We start from the raw sequence: 19,638 nt of genomic DNA, 5'->3' as shown, positions 1-19,638 counted from the left end.
TAATAAACATTTCTCTCTTAATGGATGCCTCGTGATTATTCTAATATCACTGTAGGATTTACTGTTACTGTAACAGCCGGGCAAACAGATCCAGGCGATATCAGAGGTCAGGGGAAGAATGTTCTCTGGATAAAGAGGGGGGGGCTGGGGTGGGGCAGGAAAAAAAGGGGGGGATACTTTTGCAGAAATTCAGACAAATTCCAGTCTTAGAGCTCGCTGCAGCCAGAAGTGGTCTCCAGCCCAAAGCTTTCCTTTGAGGGCAAAGGGATTAAATCAGAAAGCCTTTAATCTCATTTGATTATGGGGCTTCGCCACCTGACTACAGCCTGCCCACCATCTTAAAGAAATCACACAAGAATTTTCGAAAATTTGCATTTCGCTCTGCTACTTCCTGGGTCACTGTGGAAATATTATTTATGCCGCGTTTAAAGGTTAGGGATATGTGTACCTGTTCAAAGGTTGTGGGTTTGAAGCCAGTCACTGGCAGACTAATCATGTCACAGTTGGACACGTCAGCAAGGCTATTAACCCCAGGCTCTCCACGCAAACACAGGAAGAGCATGCAAACCCTACACACTTACTGTAAACAGCTTCAAGGCAGGAATCAAACCCATAACCCTAATTAGCACTGGGCCACTGCTGGTCTAATATTTCTTTGTTATAGAATAATTGTAAATAATTAAATAGAATTGTTAAATAAGAAAAATAAAAGTATTATGGCATTATTTTCAGTGACATACAAATAATCCCACTTAAGACTGAAATGAAAACATGAAAATAAAAACCATTTGACTTGGGATTTTGTAAATGATCTAAAACAGTATTGTTTTCAAAAGCTTGTAGCTTTTGATGCTGCTCAATGAAGTAATCACACTGCAAGGTTACTATAGACAAAGAGCAGCCAACCTCCATCTGACTTTTGAAGTAAAATAATTCAGGAAAAAGCCCTCAGTGTCACAACTTAAGGGACAAAGGACTCGAGGGCAGGCGGCGCAACACAGTATGGAAACAAACTGGACAGCGAGGGATCAAAACAGGAGGAGCAGAAATTAGTAAAGGCACAGACAACAGGAAGGTTCAACATCAACAACTAGACTGGGGAACAGAGCACTGGGAAGCACATATATATGAGACTAATAAGGGGACTAACAAGTTGCAACTGGGAGTGATTAACTCGAGCGTTAGGAAAGAGAGGTAAGACGAATAACAGGTGTGGCTTGTTAGAGCCATGTTAGGGAGGAGACGAGAGTCGGATGGATATGGCGGGCAGGACGTGGCACGGTGCTACACAACATGCAACAGCAAGCTGCTGGAGCCCTCTTGTTTTTGTGTTTTTATTAGTTTTATTCTTCTGCAATGTATTGAAAAAAAAAACATTTTACTGACAACTTTTCATACATTTACCTTGCATGTCAAGGATTTCAGGTGATACGTCCCGATTTCCATGTGAAGACTTGGGTAACAGAGGAACTATCAATCAAACTATCAAATCAATCAGAAATTTAGTTGTTTTTCAGAAATTCAAATAAAAATGCGGTTGTCTGTAGAGCTCCAAAACTGTTTCTGTGTGACCATGTGGTCTTTTCATATTGCAAACATGTTAGGTCTGCCATATTGGATATAATAGAACTTCAGCCAAATCAGTGGAAGCTACACGAGGGTCAATCAAAAAAATCTCCCTCTTCAGTGAATATGAATCCAGTACCAAATGTTGCTTGGTATTTTGCTGAATAAAAACAGTAAAGAAACACAGAAATAAACAACAAAGATGCTGCCGCAATCCAATTAACTTCACTTTCCTCCAATTTATCATTCATTAATTTACCCATATCTTATGCACAATGTTCTCCTTTACCTGCCAATATAATTTTGGGAAGCTATTTCCATCTAGTCAGCTGGATTTTCACTCAAAGGCAAGTTTATATGATACATGTGTTTGTTAATGTAAACACTATGCTACTACATATAGTGAAAGATGTGGCTGTAACTCAAGATGTGTAGCATGTAGACGGCAAAGAGGGAGTCTGTCTACCTAAGCATTATACTGGCTAAGATGTGTAGCATGTAGACGGCAAAGAGGGAGTCTGTCTACCTAAACATTATACTGGCTAAGATGTATAACATGTAGACGGCAAAGAGGGAGTCTGTCTACCTAAGCATTATAATAGCTAAGATGTGTAGCATGTAGACGGCAAAGAGGGAGTCTGTCTACCTAAGCATTATAATGGCTAAGATGTGTAGCATGTACACGGCAAAGAGGGAGTCTGTCTACCTAAACATTATAATGGCTAAGATGTGTAGCATGTAGACGGCAAAGAGGGAGTCTGTCTACCTAAGCATTATAATGGCTAAGATGTGTAACATGTAGACGGCAAAGAGGGAGTCTGTCTACCTAAACATTATACTGGCTAAGATGTGTAGCATGTAGACGGCAAAGAGGGAGTCTGTCTACCTAAACATTATAATGGCTAAGATGTGTAGCATGTAGACGGCAAAGAGGGAGTCTGTCTACCTAAGCATTATAATGGCTAAGATGTGTAACATGTAGACGGCAAAGAGGGAGTCTGTCTACCTAAACATTATAATGGCTAAGATGTGTAACATGTAGACGGCAAAGAGGGAGTCTGTCTACCTAAGCATTATACTGGCTAAGATGTGCAGCATGTAGACAGCAAAGAGGGAGTCTGTCTACCTAAACATTATAATGGCTAAGATGTGTAACATGTAGACAGCAAAGAGGGAGTCTGTCTGCCTAAGCATTATAATGGCTAAGATGTGTAGCATGTAGACGGCACAGAGGGAGTCTGTCTACCTAAGAGCATTTTACTGGCTAAGATGTGCGATGTAAGCAATTTTGAAAGTAGAATGGCTGTTGATGCCTGACATGGTGGTTCCAGAATCTGAGCCAGTCACAGACTACAGTGTCTAGAGTTTGATATCATGAAGAGAAAGACATCTTGTCAATGGTGTTCGTGGCAGAAAGACGCCTTGTTAATGAGAGTGGTCAGAGGAGAATGGGCAGGCTTTTTATCGCTAACAGGAAGACCACGAGTGGAAAAGTAACAGCACTGTACTCTGATATGCAAAATGGATCCTCTGAACTCTTGTACCTCATAAAGTGGCCATTGAATATACATTGACTTAATCATTTTTGTCCATCTACAAAAATTAAGCCGGTACATAAAATAATATGGACACAATGAAGCATGTCATAAATGTATCCATCCATCCAATTCCCGTAACCACTTGTCCATTTCAGGGTCTTGGCAATCATAACTTTAGTGTAATAAAAAAAAGTTAAAAGCAAAATCTCTCTTTGCCCTCCCTACATGCAGCATTAATTTTAAAAAAAGCATTCAACTTTAATTTATCAATCTTAGTATCCCCTACGCTGCTAGACAACTTTATGCATCTTGGACCGTGCTGGGAAGAAAATAAGTTCTTAAATCCATACATTTGCCCTTTCGATTGCTCAGCTGGCAGAGTGCTGGACTTCAGAAGCCTAAAGATGGACATCTCGAGCCCAAGACCTCGGCTGGGATATGTGTGGTTAGCAGATGGATCGGTAGATAGAACTCATACATTTTCTGTATGTCCTAGTACACCATGCCTATTAACAGTGGGCTTCTAAACTGTCATTTCCATCCATCCATCCATCCATCCATCCATCCATCCATCCATCCATCCATCCATCCATCCATCCAAGGCACAAGGCAGGGGACATCCTGGAAATGATGTGAGTTCATGGCAGAACACTCTCACACACATGCACAATCACACACCATAGTAAATTTAAAGAGTTTGATTTGCCTAAACCACATCTTCACACTGCAGGAACATGAGTAAGACAGGGAGAACGTGCATGCTCTTGTATTGACCACATTGCATCTGTAGTGATACATCAACGAGATCAGTCCTTATCTATCTGAATATGCAGCTCAGCTCCTTGCCCAGGCATGTGTCATATCACAAGATTACCATCTATAGCATATGCCATGAATCCATTGTGGATGACTCAAAATGCAGCAGCACAACTGGTATGAAATCAGCCGAAATGCAAAAATGTTGCACCTATTCATGGCAGAATAAGCTGCCTATCCACATCTGTCTAGTCCCTCGCTCTCAGCCATCACGCAACACCGCAAGACCTGTGTTGGGCATTTCCGGAACAGAAACCACAAATCCAGACCAAGATTTAGCTTCTACCAAACAGTTCAGCATAAAGAGCCACAGTCACACGATATTCAGCTGGTTGGTAGAAACAAAATCCTGGTCTGGATTTGTAGTTTCTGGATCTACTACTCAAGACACATTATTCCTGGAAACACCTCATTTGACCACTGACCTATTATATTATGCAAAAGTATTATGTAGTCAAAGAAAATATTTAAAACTATTTAACTGGGTTGTAAGGGTGCAGTGTGTATTTGCACTATTTAACATTAGAACATATACAAATGAACATAACACAATTTTAAAAAAACTCTTACAGCCTTTATCATAATATCTAAGGACACCACTTCAGTTCCCGAACCTCTCTTCAGGGGCACCTCAGCCATTCCATGTATTTATTAAATTTAACTACCAGCAATTAACTTAATTAGTGAAATTACCCGATGGGGCATTACTTAGCCAAACAAGCGGGAGAGTCAATAGATACATGTGTGTATTGGATGCTTCCTACAAACACTGGAGTGTTTTCAAGATGGCATCCTTTGAATAGACAAAGCAACAGTTTTACACTAACATGACGAACATTTAAACATAATTTTCTTTGAGTGACTGAGACTTTTGCACAGTACTGTACTGTGTCATCAAGCAGCCCTTGGCTTTGCTCTTGTGATTCCTCTGCATGCTCTTGTAGGGCACTTCTCCAGCAGGATCATAGTGTTTTGATTTAAAAAGCTCTTCTGTTAAGTTCTCATCATGTTTTACATTGTGCAAAGGTCTTACCCAGTCAAAGATTGTCATGTTTAAATGATTTTCATGTTGGTGTAAAATTATAATATAATGTCTGTGTAAGTGTGTTAGACCCTCTCCTTGAGTCACTCCAGTGTTTGCAGCAACCATCCAGTACACTAATGTATTTTTTATGATATGACCACTAGTATGCACTGTTTGGCTTAACAATAACTCATTGAGTTATTTAATGAATTAAGTTAACTAATAATTGAGCTGCTTATAAAATGCAGCAAACAGAAGCAATGGCTGGGGTGCCCCTGAGGAGAGGTTTGGGAACCGAAGCTGTGTTCTAATAACAAAATATCAGTAACTTTTTCGGAGAACAGAAGAAATTGTATTTTTTATCATATTACTGGTAATCTGCATATGTTCTAATGTTAAATTGTGCTTTTTTTCTGAACATATATACCCATACTAACCGGATAATTAGCCTTAAACATCTTCTTTGCCCACCTCACACATCGGAACAGTCCGCCATTGCGTACTTGACATGTTACCGGTCTCTAAGTTGAAACTCACTATGCTGACTCATCAACATGTGGTGATGTAATATCTTCCCTGCTGTATCTTTCTTTGGACAAAAGCATCTGCTAAATAAATTGATGTAAGAGTAAATTCCACGCACACTGAGCTGGGTGCAGTGTTCGATAAAAGCCATTAAGAAACGGTTAACGTAACGGCGTGGCTTTGTGGTGACGGCCTATCGCGTGGGCACACCCACTGCACACTGCACATGCGTGACCACTTGCGTTCATCTTTCATATTTGCACCTGTATTCAACAAGGCCAGCAACGTGCTTCTCAAATCCTTTGACGGTTGTAACTTTTTAAACCTTAGAGCTAATTCTACAGCGGCCAAATGCGTTATGCTCCGAAGCAGTTTATAAATATTACAGCACCGTTTTCTTTTTAACTCCTGTTAAAGATTTATTATAGCAATTCAGGGTTATTTTAACAACTTATCTCTCCTTATTTTCTGACTATGACTCTCCAAAAGGGTCATTATGAGTTTCACTTTAACTGTTAAGACAGCATTCTCAGCTGTTTCTGCTGCCATCTTCTTGTGATCCATTATATATATTTTTGCATTTGGCTTTGATGTTTAAAAATAATAAATAATAAAAACATTCTTTATGAAATTAGGATGAAATTAAAGTCACTACCAGAATGCTGTGCAACACTGTCTTAAAACACAGTCACATGCCCCTGTAAATATACATAAATCTACATACCTGCCAAACACACACACACACACAGGGTTGTAATTATATCTTTGTGCGGACTCTCCATTCATTTCTATGGGGAAAACCCTAATCCTAACATGACAATCTTAACCCCTACCCAGCCCTAACCTTAACCATAAGTAACCAAAGAAACACAAGACTTTTGACATGTTCAGCTTGTGACTGCAGTCACAAATGTTGGCATACCTACCTAAATGGGGACCATCCCCATTTCATTTCTATGGGAAAAAACGTAATCCCAGCAATGCCAACCTTAACCTAACCTTAATCATATTTAACCAAACAAAAAATGGTCCCCACAATGTCAAGATAACACGTTTTTTTATGTATATATTACATTGTGCCCCCCCCAACACACGCACACACACACACACACAGAAGCACACACAGTTGTGTAATCATATCTTTTTGGGGACCGCTCATTCATTTCTAATGGGAAAATGCTAACCCTAACTATGACGACCTTAACCCCTACCCAGCCCTAACCATAACCACAAGTAACCAAACGAAATACAAGAGTTTTTGCACTTTTAGTTTTTTCATTGCAGTCACAGATTTTTATAAAATAGAGTTTCCTGGTCCCCATAACTGGTAAAAAATAAAATAAAATGGATATTCATCACGTAGTGAGGACGTTTGGTCCCCACAAGGTAAGATATACCTGGATCCCCCCCCCCCCCCACACACACACACACACACACACACACACATTTGTTGTATATTACTGTAGTACATAAAATGCTGCTTAAAGTTTTATTAAGTTGTCATTGCATTGTAGCATTTAGGGATTTTTGTTCTTTACTGCAAACATTCCCAGACAGTTTGGCTATTAAACGTGACTGTGTTTATATTAAATGGATAACAGCAGCTTCCAAATCCCCCCCCCACCCCGAAACTAACATCTGCTCTAAAAAAAAACAAAAAACTATCAAGCTGACGCCATACTTTAGTCATTCTTAGGCCTCCAGCGGAATGTAATTTCCTTGTCTGAGAGCAGACAAAGTAGTGCTTCTGGTGAAAAGGAATGCTATTTTTAAAGGAAGCTTAGTGTTGGTGTTCACTGTGAGAATGCCAAATGATAGAAAATACGTATTTATGTAACATTAATATGTGGACAGCAGAGTCACTATAGGCTGGATAGCAGACATGCCAGTAGATCAGTAGATAGTAGAATCACTGTCTGCTGGACAGGAGAACTACTATATCCTGGGCTGTAAAATTACTATGCTGGATGTTAGAATAACTGTACACTGGACAGTAAAATCACTGCATACTGGACAGGAGAATTGCTATATTCTCAGCAGCATTGTAGTCACTGTACACTGGACAATAAAATAACAGCATACTGGACAAGAGAAGCACTGTATCCTAGGCTGTAAAATTACTATGCTGGACATTGGTATAACTGTACACTGCATGCTGGACAGAAGATTCACTATGACATGGGCTGTAAAATCACTGCATACTGGAGAGTAGAATCACTTTGTGTTCAGCTGCAGAATTACTGCGAATAGAGAAAAACGGGTGCAAATTAAGGGTGAGGACTAATCAATACGAAGTGGACGCTGAACACAGTTCGAATGCCTCAACATTTCGCTCTAGTGACACCTCCCAGGCCTCAAGATGAGCCCTTAACTGTTTTAACTAGGTTAACAGGTTTAACTTTCCTCAAGCTGAAGAGCAAGATTCCAGATACTGCCAGATGAGGTTTCCGACACTTCGTATGAATATGGGCCACACTGGTTACAGATTCTGTCACATAAATGTGCCATGACGTAAAAAAACGGGAGAAAAATAACTCAGGCTTTTACATTTAATGAGCATCATGTACCACATCTGGCTATTTGTAGCCAGCAGGAAGTAGTACTGTACACTTCATTGATGTATGTCCCCTTAGCATGCAAGGAGATTATGTGCTGGATGAAGACAGAACCCACCAGACGGAGTATGACTTTCCAGGCCTGCCTCCCACTGCCAGCACAATTGCCAATATGCTTCTGATTAATGATAGCCAGCCCCCTCTTATCAGAATAAAGTGGACAGTGTCTGGACAGTCTCACCTGTAAGAGGCGTTTTGTTATGTTTCCTGTTATTTAATTTTCCTTGTACGAGTTGTTTTCCTGTTCTCACTGCTTTTTTTAGTTCCCTTCACTTAAAGAGGCCATCTGTCGTGTGTTTGTTGTTGTTTTTTTTTTAACTAAAAGCCTTGCTTTGCTCGACCCTTCTGTCCCGAGCTTCTTTCCCGTTCATGTGGTAGACCTCCACCCTCCCAACCTTTGATATAAATATAATGATGCATAATGGGTCCTACTTTCTCCTTGGTGAGGTATCTGCTGGAGGGTATTTATGTGGCTCCCGGGGTGAAGCAGCTGAGACCTTCATCCAGGTATCACGAACAGGAAGACATTTGGAGGTGGGATACCGTGAGCTGCTCCCAGAGAACCACGAACACGAGACGGGATTTTTTGAGACGCTTTTTGATGTGAACTCTGCCTTTTTTACAAGTGGAGTCTGCCCAAAAAAACGTCGAGAATGAACCTGACAATGAACTGTCATGACCTGCGTGTCCAGTCCTCGTGTGTGCCACGCCCCCCCGATCATCCACGTGTGCTCCCCCGATTGTGCCCAGCTGTTTTCCATCAGTCTGTGTATTTAGTCCGCGTCTGAGTCCGTATTCCCCAGACCTGTCATCGATGTTATGTGCCGTGTTCCCTCGTCTGCCCTTAAATAAACCCTCGTATTCTGACTCCTCGCCTGCCTGCCTCGTAATTCCCCGCTTCCTGCCTGTCCGTCTGCCACCGGTCACATGAAGCATTCACAAGGCCAGACATCAGTTCTGTCAGGCGTATGAAAAGCACAGACAGGACCGGTGATTAGCATGGAAGGTGGGAGTCCATTTTAGCCTGTTCACTGTTGTACAGTATATTGGATCCAAATGTGGTAGAATAAAAAAAAACTGAACAAATGAAACCTGCATCTCAAATTTCCATTTCGGTTCACCTGAATATGAGATGAATGACAACATATTTTTAAATTTAATATAAAATGAATTTTAAAATGAACTTACAAACAATTTGTACCTAAAGCACCATTTTTATATATAAATTCTTTTTTTAGTAGGGAGGAAAAAATTTTAATTTGTAACTACAGTACATATCTGTACCTATACTAATGACATAATGTAATAATTGCCAGTGGGTTATTGAACCAACTGAATTTTAAAAAGTAATATAATTACTTTACATAATGACCTTAATTTCTGAATTAAATTGATTTTGAGAAAGAGTTATTAATGGCACTACACAGTGCAATTAGCAGCAGAGAATGTGTTTCAGTTTAAAATCTGCAGTATATTATCCATAATGAAGCAAACAGGGTGTTTTACAACTGAAATACTTAAGCAAATGCTCATATAAATCCCCCTTTTGCCCCCTTAATTGTCTCTCAAATAAGCTCTAGACCTTAGATTAAGGTCATTTTCCCTAAAGGTACAACGTGAAAAGAGAATATTGTTTAACTTAATGCTTGATATTTCAGATTTTGTTACCTGCCGTATTTATAGAAATTAACGTTAAGTCTTTCAGTTTCATTCACAAAAGAATGTGAATCTTTGACATTTACAGAGTTCTTACTTTGCTTTGTGTCACTAATAAAATATTACTATAGGTTTCTGCAGAGTGTTGAGTTTTCTATTGGAAAATCGTCTGATTCTGGGTTGATACTGAACACACCCTGGGTTTCGTTACTTCATCTCCTCTACTTGTTTATGCAACCAATCAACAGACCACGATTAAAATAAGAAAAAAAAAACTCAGCTGTCAAACATCAGAAATTCAAATGGCACAATGACCTCACACTTGCAGGTCTGGGCGTATGAATCCCCCGCCTTTGTGTCCTCAAGTTAATTCCCCCACAGTCCCATGTCATGTGGTCAGGAAAATTGGTGTCTCTATGAGTATGTGCCCAGCTGTGGACTGCCACCCCACCTAGTATGTTCTCCTACCCCATCGGACAGGTCACAGTGACCCTGTACCAGATAAAATGGGCAGACTTTCAGAAATTCTGTTCCGCTTCATCTGAAACGTGCTGCTGCTGTTCAGAAGCACGCAGACTTACTTCCAGTTATCTTTAGAAGTAACAATACAGTAACACATTTTCTAAGTGTTTTCACAGCACCTTCACCGCACTGAGATGGCATATTAGAGGTTCTTTGCGGCTGTAGACATTAGTGTGGGGAAATCGGGGTGGGTATTGAGAGAATTACCAGGAATTGCTGTAAGGGTCCATTTGGGAGGTAGCTAATTCCTTCCTTAAACTACAAGGAGGTTGTCGGAAAAAAGAGTGGGGAGTAAGATCAGTTCATGTGGGGAGTACGGTGCTTCATTTTTGCACCACGTCGGACAAAGAAATGATTCATTTTGACATTTTGTTGCCTCGATTCCTTCCACAGAATATGTTACCACGGCAAACAGATATGAGGAAATTATCCGATCGTTACTCGTCACCATATGATTTAGTACCATGAACGAACGTGGATTTTCAGCCCTGTTCTGCTCTCCAGCAGCACGGCGATTAAATTCTCAGTCTATATTAGACAAATTGTTTGTAGTCATATATATAATATTTATACTCATAAACCATGACCTTTATTCCTGGTTTCTACAGGAAATTTTATACAGTCTCGTTAGGTCTTTTTCATAATTTGCCCCAGTTATATAAACACTCTGACCATAAATATCATATTACAGCAGTAATGCTGCGCATCAGCATCTAAGTGAAAGGAGTGAATAGGTCCCTAAAAGGATCGATAATGAATAATACGCCATCTTCGTCCATTTCATTTCGCTACATTAACACTGTGCTGTCATGCAGCAATAAAACATGGTTCCTCTCAGAAATATGTCACTGTTGTCACCTTCACAGTACTCTGTCCGAAGCCATGACTTTGTCCTACGTGCAAAGCAAGGGGTACTTTTCAGTGGGAAAATATCCATCCATCTTCTAACTGCTTCAACTGTTCAAGGTCACGGGGCTGTAAGAACACCTTATGAATACCTTATTTTTCTTGGTTAAAATTAGGACTATATATAGATTGCTCTTACAGTTAAAAATATTTCCACTTCTGTGGTACCTTTTCAATATCAGGACAGACGAGGGAACTGCAAATGTAATCAATTTAAAGGCACGTTTTCACTTAAGTGTTTTTCCATTCCCAGCAGCAGATGATGCTATTAATTATATCTTGTTATACAACTTCCATCAGCAAGTAAGTGGACTCACACTAAGAAAAAAAAAAATTCCCTGGGAAATTGAACTTTACCTGACGCAGTAAGCATGTACGCAACAGAAAGAGACCACAGCTTGTGTAATGAAATTGCAAACAGAAGGTGGCCACTTCATATCCAGAGAAGCATGTCCAAATCCCTTGTGTAAAATGTAAGTAAAATCTGAGCTGGTACGCACTGGGGTTGCTGGGCTGGGACTCCATGGGCATCATCAGCTTGGTGCGGGTAGCCCTCCGGTTTGCCAGGGGGCGCTCTAAAGTGGCCATGCTGCTCGAAGCTTCATCTCCATCTGCTCCTGTATGAAGAGGACAGCTTTCCCTACCAGGCCAATGCACAGTGGACCAACAACATTATTCCGAGCGTGAAAATATAAAAGTATATGTTTGTGCACAATATAAAATTGTTCATTAGCGGTTGTTGTCGATGGGGACCAACCTGAGTGGCTACTCTTGCTTCCCATCTGGCTCTCTGATAGGCTGTGGCTGACAGGTGGGATTTCCTGGCGACTTTGCATGGGCGAATCACACGCCGAGGGGGCGGGACCTGAGGGCTTCTCCATACTCTTTAGCTCCATCTCCTCGTGATGGATCCAGAGGTCAGGGGGGCGTAAGTCCCTCTGGCTGCCTTTCCTCTTCCCCACACCGTGGGACGCCCGCTTCCTGCGGAGGGAAGGTAGTTCCAGAGTCCTGCTCTTGGCTAGTCTGCACAGCCAAAATGGGTACAAGTTTCTTCCTTTCAATTACAGTTATTATTCAGTTATTTCAGTCATTATAACTGTATGCTTGGAGCTTATACCCAGGTTTACATTTATGACCACCTACACATCCCTACAGAAATTGTTTTAGGGTAGGAGTAGGTTGTAATCCTACCATAACTTGGATAACTGGGTGATACTGTAGTGTTTGTACCAACTGGTTCATTTTAGAATTTTATTTCAGCTTAGCTCTGAATTAATAAACCGAAAGAGTACTCAGCCAAAGAAGAATTTCAATTAGTTACATCAATAAATATATATATAAAAAAAAAACCTTTCAAAGAAAATAATATTGAGAACATGATACTCTGAACTAAAGCAACTAACAAAAAAATATCCCTCTTTTCTGTGACAACAGCAGAAGCCTGACAACTGAAAGATAAAAATAAATCTTGTCCATAACTGTCGGATTTTTGCTCATTTGGAGTTAGGCCATTGTTGACAATACTTTGTTCTGCACATCCAATAGATAATTCACAGCATGAACAGACCATATTGAGTAGGCTATTTCTTTTCCTTCTGTCAGATGTGACCATTTGCATGAAGCTCACCCACAGAGGCGTGGCTCTGTGTCCACGAGGGTGATGTGCCAGGACGGTATGAATATTGGGGAGTAGCTGAGAGTACAGAAACTGTGGGCCATACGGCAGGATATGACCTGTACACAGAGGACGTATAATATCCAACAAGCAACTGGGTATAAGAACGTAAAGAAAATGATGAATCCAAAGAAATAATCTTGAAAAGCAGGGTGTGCCATAACAGGAAGGCAAGTAAGCACTATGGCAATAATAACTATACATCCATTTTCTGAAAAGCCGCTTGTACAATTCAGGGCTGTGGTGGGTCTGTAACCTATCCCAGAGGCTGTGGGTACAAGGCAGACACAATTCTGTAACTCCAATTAGCCTCAATATGTTTTTGGAGTGTTCAGGGAGACTGAAGCACCTGCAGAAAACCCCATGATGACATGGGGAAAATATGCAAAATCAACCCATAAGGAGCTATGGCAGAGACTCGAACCCGGGTCCCAGAGGTGTGAGCCGACAGCACTAACCACTGCACCACCATACCGCCCCAGCAATAAGAACCACAATAGCCAAAATGGCAGCTACTCTAATCAACTTGGTTAAGTTCCTCTTCGCTTTCAATGTGGAGCAAAACATTACCTGTGAGGATGACTTACTTTCTTTGCTGGGCAGAAGAGCGTCGAGTGCAAATGAAGGCCACAATGATGACGACAACAATGGCCACTGCGCCCACTGACACCACCACCACCACCAGCAAGCTGCCATTTTTCTGGGGCGGATGCATGTGTCCAATGGGGGAGTCTGGAGAAAGACGAGAAAGTTTCCCAACTGAGTAATACTGTAATTCAGTACAGGGCAGGGCTGTTCAAATCACGCTCCTCTAGGTTCCGCAGCCTTCCTTTACCTGTGAGCCAGGTGTGAAGCCTCCGTGGCCAATCAGAATCAGCGATCATTAAGCTAACTACTTGGGAGAACTGAAAACAAGGCCTGGATTTGGAATCGATGTCCAATTTCGAAGAGCCCTGGTAAGATAATCTGAATCCCCTGATCTTGGAGTTGCTACCTGTCATGTACAGTATTGGTTCCCTTCGCAGTGAAAAATAAGACGCTGTTTCCTGCAGTAATCCATGAAAATACATTTGTCTCATATTTCCGTACACATTGTGTATCCCTGCTGCCCATTTTATCAGTCGGGGGAATTTTTGTATGACATAAGCCAGCCCGCGTCTATCAAAATGTTGGGAACTCCTACTTTAATTAATATATCAGCCAAGGACCAGCATAACCGGAGAGAAACTACCATTAAAATGGACACCACTCCCACTATTGGCCAAAAACGATGGGCTTATTTCAGTCAAATGAAAAACACCGTCAGTTGTCGTAGACGTGCATTTTCTGCACTTAAAATTGGCATTTCAAACATTCTTTGTGTCCTGATGAGTGCTACCATGGCAACCAATCATCAACAGAAGGAAGATCTAAAGGGTGACATTCCATCACTCTCCATCTGACAATAAGATGGGCATGAATAACCAGCTCAACTCTTTCTTTTGCATTTAGAAAACGGCATTACATGACTCTACAAACCACATTCAGATTCTACGCAGTTACCATCAATCTGCAGGTTTATTGATAAATAAGGAATTTAATGAACTCTAGCTGCGTGTCATCATTGCTTAGCGTTCAGCTCCTTGATGAATGATCCCTGACTACAAGGTAAGTTAAAAATAGATACACAATCATTTTCCATATACTTGCCTATAATGAAGAAAAACCAAGCATCTGAATTTCCAGATATAACAAACGTTCTTCATGCATCGGAAACATGGTGAACACAGATAGCATCCATGTGCACTTCCCTTGCATTTCAGTACTAATTACGGCCAAACCCATGCACCTGATCGGACCTGCATAGTGAATAAACACAGCATAGACCCGAACCTCGTCATACTGCTGATCTACCTTTGGCACCGCATTTCTATGTTATATTGAGCCTGTATTGTAACTATAATTAGGATAAGCACAATATCTGCATGTGTTGTATGTTACTATGGTGATTAATCACCGTCGGCGTGCCTCCAGGTGCCAGAGACAATGAAACCCAGCTGGCCGCGATTGACCTAATGACCATTAAGACAGCTCCAGGTTACCTGGATGGATTCCGGATGCCCTCATTTTTGGTTTCTTGTTGATCCTTTAGCAAATTTTTTATGAGCCTCGCTTATTTGTGCTGCATCACTGTACGCTGGCTCAGCACGCGCGTTTATGCACATATGTATGTATGCATGTAGCTGTGCATGTATGTGGGTCTGTCATCGGCCAGTTCAGCTCCACTCATTGACATGCCATCCATCCAGTCATTCAGCACAACACGGCCCACAATCCTATTACATCTGACGAATGATTGGAGGGCGAGAAGATTAATCCGCACACTCTGGCATGTGGACAGCAATCAGGCTTTCAGATCTTAGGTTAATTAAGTTGCTGCATTATCACCCCGCAAAAAAAAAAGTAATAAAAGATGCTCAGGAAAAATCTGATATAACATTCCTGGGGTTTTACTTGGGGGGGGGGGGGGTTCAGAATTTAAATGGAAATAATAAACTGAGAGCTGATACCAAGCCTAGTTCTGATTACAGTTTTGTTTTGTAACACAGACTAATACAGGTAGTGAGGACAGTAGTATTATTCTGACATTAGTATCATTGTGAGAGTCATTATGACTTTGTAGTATAAGGGACAATAATATGAAGTTCTTTCTCTATCTGCTATACTGGCTCAAAATGTGTAGCAGGTCTGGCTTGGCGATGGGGAAAAACAACATACAATATGAACAAAAGAAACTAAACTGGGACAAAGCCTATTAAATTAACCAAACACAAAATTGTGGCTGAATGTGGAAAAAAAAAAACCTTATGCAAATGTGTTTCTATTACTTAAGCCAAACAAAACTAGGCCAAATGAGGATGAACAAAAGCAAACGAGGCTAAACTATGACCAGCACACCGCCTGTAAGGTTATGACATAAAGTAAAAGGAAAGTCGTCGAGTAAAAATCATTCAGTTGAAATACAAAGACCATTAACTGGACACTTACTATTACACAGCTGTAGCATTTGAGTAGTTTTAGATGAAAACAACAATTAAGAGCCGTAACGTGAAAAGAAAAACGCAGAAACGCCAGTTGGATTAAGATTTACCTAAATTAAAAGTAGCGAAACAGCCCAGTTCTTTGGACTTCAGCTTCAAAAACTGGATCTCTAACAAATTATGTAGCCCAGCCACCAAAGGAGACGCAGGCTTATTAAGAGCTGTAAACCGCAAACACGAAACGATTTTTACTTTGGGTTGACAATTCAAGATGCCCGTTGAGAATTCTCGCCTGAAACAGGGGTAATTCATTGGACATGTTTATTTAATAACTTTGTATTTCGCATTTATAACATTTACTGAAAACTGATGCCAAACGAGCAAATCCTAAAAACCAGCCTCAACAGCTTGTCTACACTGTACAGTGACACAGCACTTACAGTAGCCAATCGCAGGGAGTGACCCTGAAAGGTCTTGGTATTAAGGCAGACTCTGGTGCTGGAGTTCCCCGCTATGAAGCTGGGCCAAAACAGTAACTGCCAGTCACACTATAGATGGCGATGGACGCATGGACGTTAGTGGTATGGCTTTGTATGGCCTTCTGTGGTTCAATAATGGAAAACGAACAAAGGAGTTAACTGAAATCACAAAGCCTCATAATATAAGACCGATGTACTATTTGGGGCCTTGGCCCCAGCGCCCGGCATCCTCAGTCCCCCTCAAACCCACCCAGCTGGCCTGGTTCATCCCTAGCAATGTAATTAGCCCTATCAGACCCATCTGGGGCTTCTGTTGGTACAGGGTTGGTGATCAATTGCTATGGCAACATGAGCTACCTCCCACTGGCTCCCAGGCCTAACAAGGCAAGTTAGACAACACCAAGCCGCATAACCAGTTAGCATGCTTAGAAAATATACTTGAGACAGTATTGTGGCCCCAACTGTCATCGATCTATTAAAATGAGATACACTTGACATGAAGAAACCACAAGAACCAACTATTATTATGAATACTGGTCACGTCCTTCAGCCCTGTGCAGTTATTTTTCATCAACTTTTATATAATATCAATGCAGGAATAATGCAATAATTAATACAATAAATAATGCATGAATCTTAACCGAACTGGGCCTCTAAGTACCTTTTCAATCATCCAATTCCCACTGTATCTCCTGACGATAGCCCACCCCCTAATCCAGGCTCATGTTTTTGTCCTTGTCAACAATATCCTAAGCCAGACTGGGTCCCCAGTTAGGCTTCCAGCATCCTTACCGTTCAGACTGCTGCTGTCAATCAGATGGGTGTCAGACGGCCAGTAGCTGCTGTCACCGTGGCGACCTGCGGAGGAAAGGCAGACCGTTTTGAGCCAGATGACATGTGGCGTGTCCACCATTTAAGAACCACAAACTGAGCTATAGTAAGACTGACATTCATTCATGAAAACACAAGCATATGTCTTTAGTCATTTAAATCTTGGCGCAATATACAGAATGTAGTCCAGTCCAAATGCCGCAGTGATTTTAGTGCAACAGGAAGGTGATCACAGGCAGGTAAAGCCGGTGGCCCATGTCATACTAGTTGCCTCAACCAGAAAGTTAAACAATGAACCACGTTTTTCCTAATAAGAATTATCTACATTTTCCCAGCAGAATATATCCTTCCCCTACTAAATATATCTTATTAATAGGAAACATAAAAGTCATTAAAGTGTCATTCAGTCATTAAAAGACGTCATGTGTATCCATTGTGAACTCCATTTAATGTTGTCTCTGTGTGTATGCCACTGTGTGGACATGTGTGTCTCTTTGTCGCGCTGCGGGGCGTGAGGATGTGCTGGCTGGCACAGAAAACCTGCATGCGATCAAACCGCTTTTACGAAAAGTGCAAAACTGGGCATGTAGTCTTTAAACAGATCCGCTCAGTGCTAGGTGAGGCCGGCCACCTCTATACTGCTGCTTATTCTGTACTACTGCTTTACCTCCCATGTTTTTTTGTACCCATTGTATTCTGGTCATGGTGCCCCTGTATGACAATATTCATAAGAGCCGTAGCTAAATGAATTAACGAGAATGATTTAATGTGTTGTGACAATGCGATGCGATGGGACGCAGTTCGCCGAACACCACTGCAGGCACTTGCCAAAATGTTGACCTTCGAATAGCGCACTTATTCAGATTGACAGAGATAACATTTGACTTTGAAATGGTGTATGAATTTAATCCTCTTTAGATGATGTCATTTTATCTGAACCTTTTGTTTTTTTTTCCCTCGGCAGGATATTGAAGCAAATTGAGCAGAAGTCAATCAAACATACATGTGACAGAAAACAGACCACAAATAGATATTTTTAAGGAAACCTACTCTCTGAAATACATACTCTACAGTAACACAAACGAAGAAATTGAGGAATCGGAGAATTCTTAATATGTCATATATGTCTTACATAAATTATTTTTGCTTTTTTGACTAATGACAAACGATATTTTACCTCACTACCCATGCATCCCATGCATCACAGAGCTGATGACACTAAGGATACTCTGCCTTTTGAAATGCACATATTCCCTATTTTAAGGAAAATGTTACAATGCAGGAAAAATGACTGAAGGTAAACAGAGTTTATTAGACTACAAACAAACTCTTTGGTTAGAGTCATGCAGGAAACCGCATGCAACGCAGTAAGGCTCGTTATCGTGCTCTAGCCTGCTCAGGGCGGCTGGTTTCGTTCAGAGTCGTTTGCATAACATGTCAGTTAAAACCTAACAGAGGTCCAGCCTCCTGCCTCCGCTCAGGCCTTAATTAACACAAAAGGCCAGCGGAATCTCATTAGTCTGAGAATGACATGAAGCGACGCGACAATGACTGCAAATCGATGATGAGCGTGAGCTGCGCCTTAGTGCTTTCGGAGCGCCGGCTGCACACCCCCCCGCTGCCCCCAGCGCTTTAGCATTCACCGCACACGTTTTTGCTTTCCATACCAATTCCTCACAATCAGCCATCTAAACCCGGCCCTATACTGCCATTTACCTAAGGAACGTGCTGGAGGCTGGAGGAGCGCTCGGGGGTATGTTGTGGAGAAAATGTGAAGAGTGGCTAGAGAGCAGATAGAGGCGGCCAGGGAGCGGCGAGACAAGAGGCAGACAGCAGCAAGGAGAGATGGGAAGGAGGGAGCGGCTGGGGAAGCGTAACGAAGCAGAGGAGTGAAGACCTGCCAGCAGGCCTAGGCGGCTACTCTGTTTAAGGGACAGGCTGAGACCTACCTTGGTCATTGGCCATTTTGTCTGGATGCTCTACTACAAGAGAGAAAGAAGGAAGCACTTATATTAAAAATGAAAGTATTTGCAAATATAGCTATAGATCACAAATATATGCAACTGATGACATTAACCCTTAAGCATAAGCAACCAAGCAAAATATGAGGCTTTTGGCAATTTATAGTTTGTGGCTGCGGTTGTGGTCAGAAAGTAACCCAAACCTCGGGGGGTCCGGAAGAGGACCGGGTCAGACAGGGGGCCCACGCCACGGCTATTCTTGGCCTGGATCCGGAAGTAGTACACTGTGTCCGGGCTCAGCTCAGACACCTGGTGGGTGAGGCGGTCCGAGCCAATGGGCTCCATCAGCCAGGCGTCGATGGGCGCGTTTCGGTCCAGCGTGTAGAACAGGATGTACCCTGGGCCGGGGAACATGCACACAATCCCATTATGTCAAAGTGCTTAGCACGCATTACACTATTTATCCAAAAGTGCTACTTCAGACTTTACTGTTCAATCCATGCT

At 41.6% G+C, this 19,638-nt stretch overlaps 1 protein-coding gene across 2 annotated transcripts in view; it reads right to left on the bottom strand.

The window, feature by feature from the left end:
* dcc (DCC netrin 1 receptor) overlaps nucleotides 1-19,638 on the bottom strand; it is a 181,730-nt gene that overhangs the window by 16,498 nt on the left and 145,594 nt on the right. For both annotated transcript variants that reach the window (XM_049001300.1, XM_049001299.1), the window contains exons 20-25: nucleotides 19,338-19,532; nucleotides 19,123-19,155; nucleotides 17,135-17,200; nucleotides 13,431-13,575; nucleotides 11,926-12,149; nucleotides 11,669-11,785 (exon numbers count right to left, since the gene is read on the bottom strand). In XM_049001300.1, the coding sequence (XP_048857257.1) occupies nucleotides 11,669-11,785; nucleotides 11,926-12,149; nucleotides 13,431-13,575; nucleotides 17,135-17,200; nucleotides 19,123-19,155; nucleotides 19,338-19,532 (780 nt within the window). The remainder of the gene's footprint in view (nucleotides 1-11,668; nucleotides 11,786-11,925; nucleotides 12,150-13,430; nucleotides 13,576-17,134; nucleotides 17,201-19,122; nucleotides 19,156-19,337; nucleotides 19,533-19,638) is intronic.

This window comes from Brienomyrus brachyistius, chromosome 2 (genome assembly GCF_023856365.1).
Source record: "Brienomyrus brachyistius isolate T26 chromosome 2, BBRACH_0.4, whole genome shotgun sequence".
NCBI classification, from domain to species: Eukaryota; Metazoa; Chordata; class Actinopteri; order Osteoglossiformes; family Mormyridae; genus Brienomyrus; species Brienomyrus brachyistius.
This window is presented reverse-complemented; position numbering and strand designations above follow the sequence as displayed.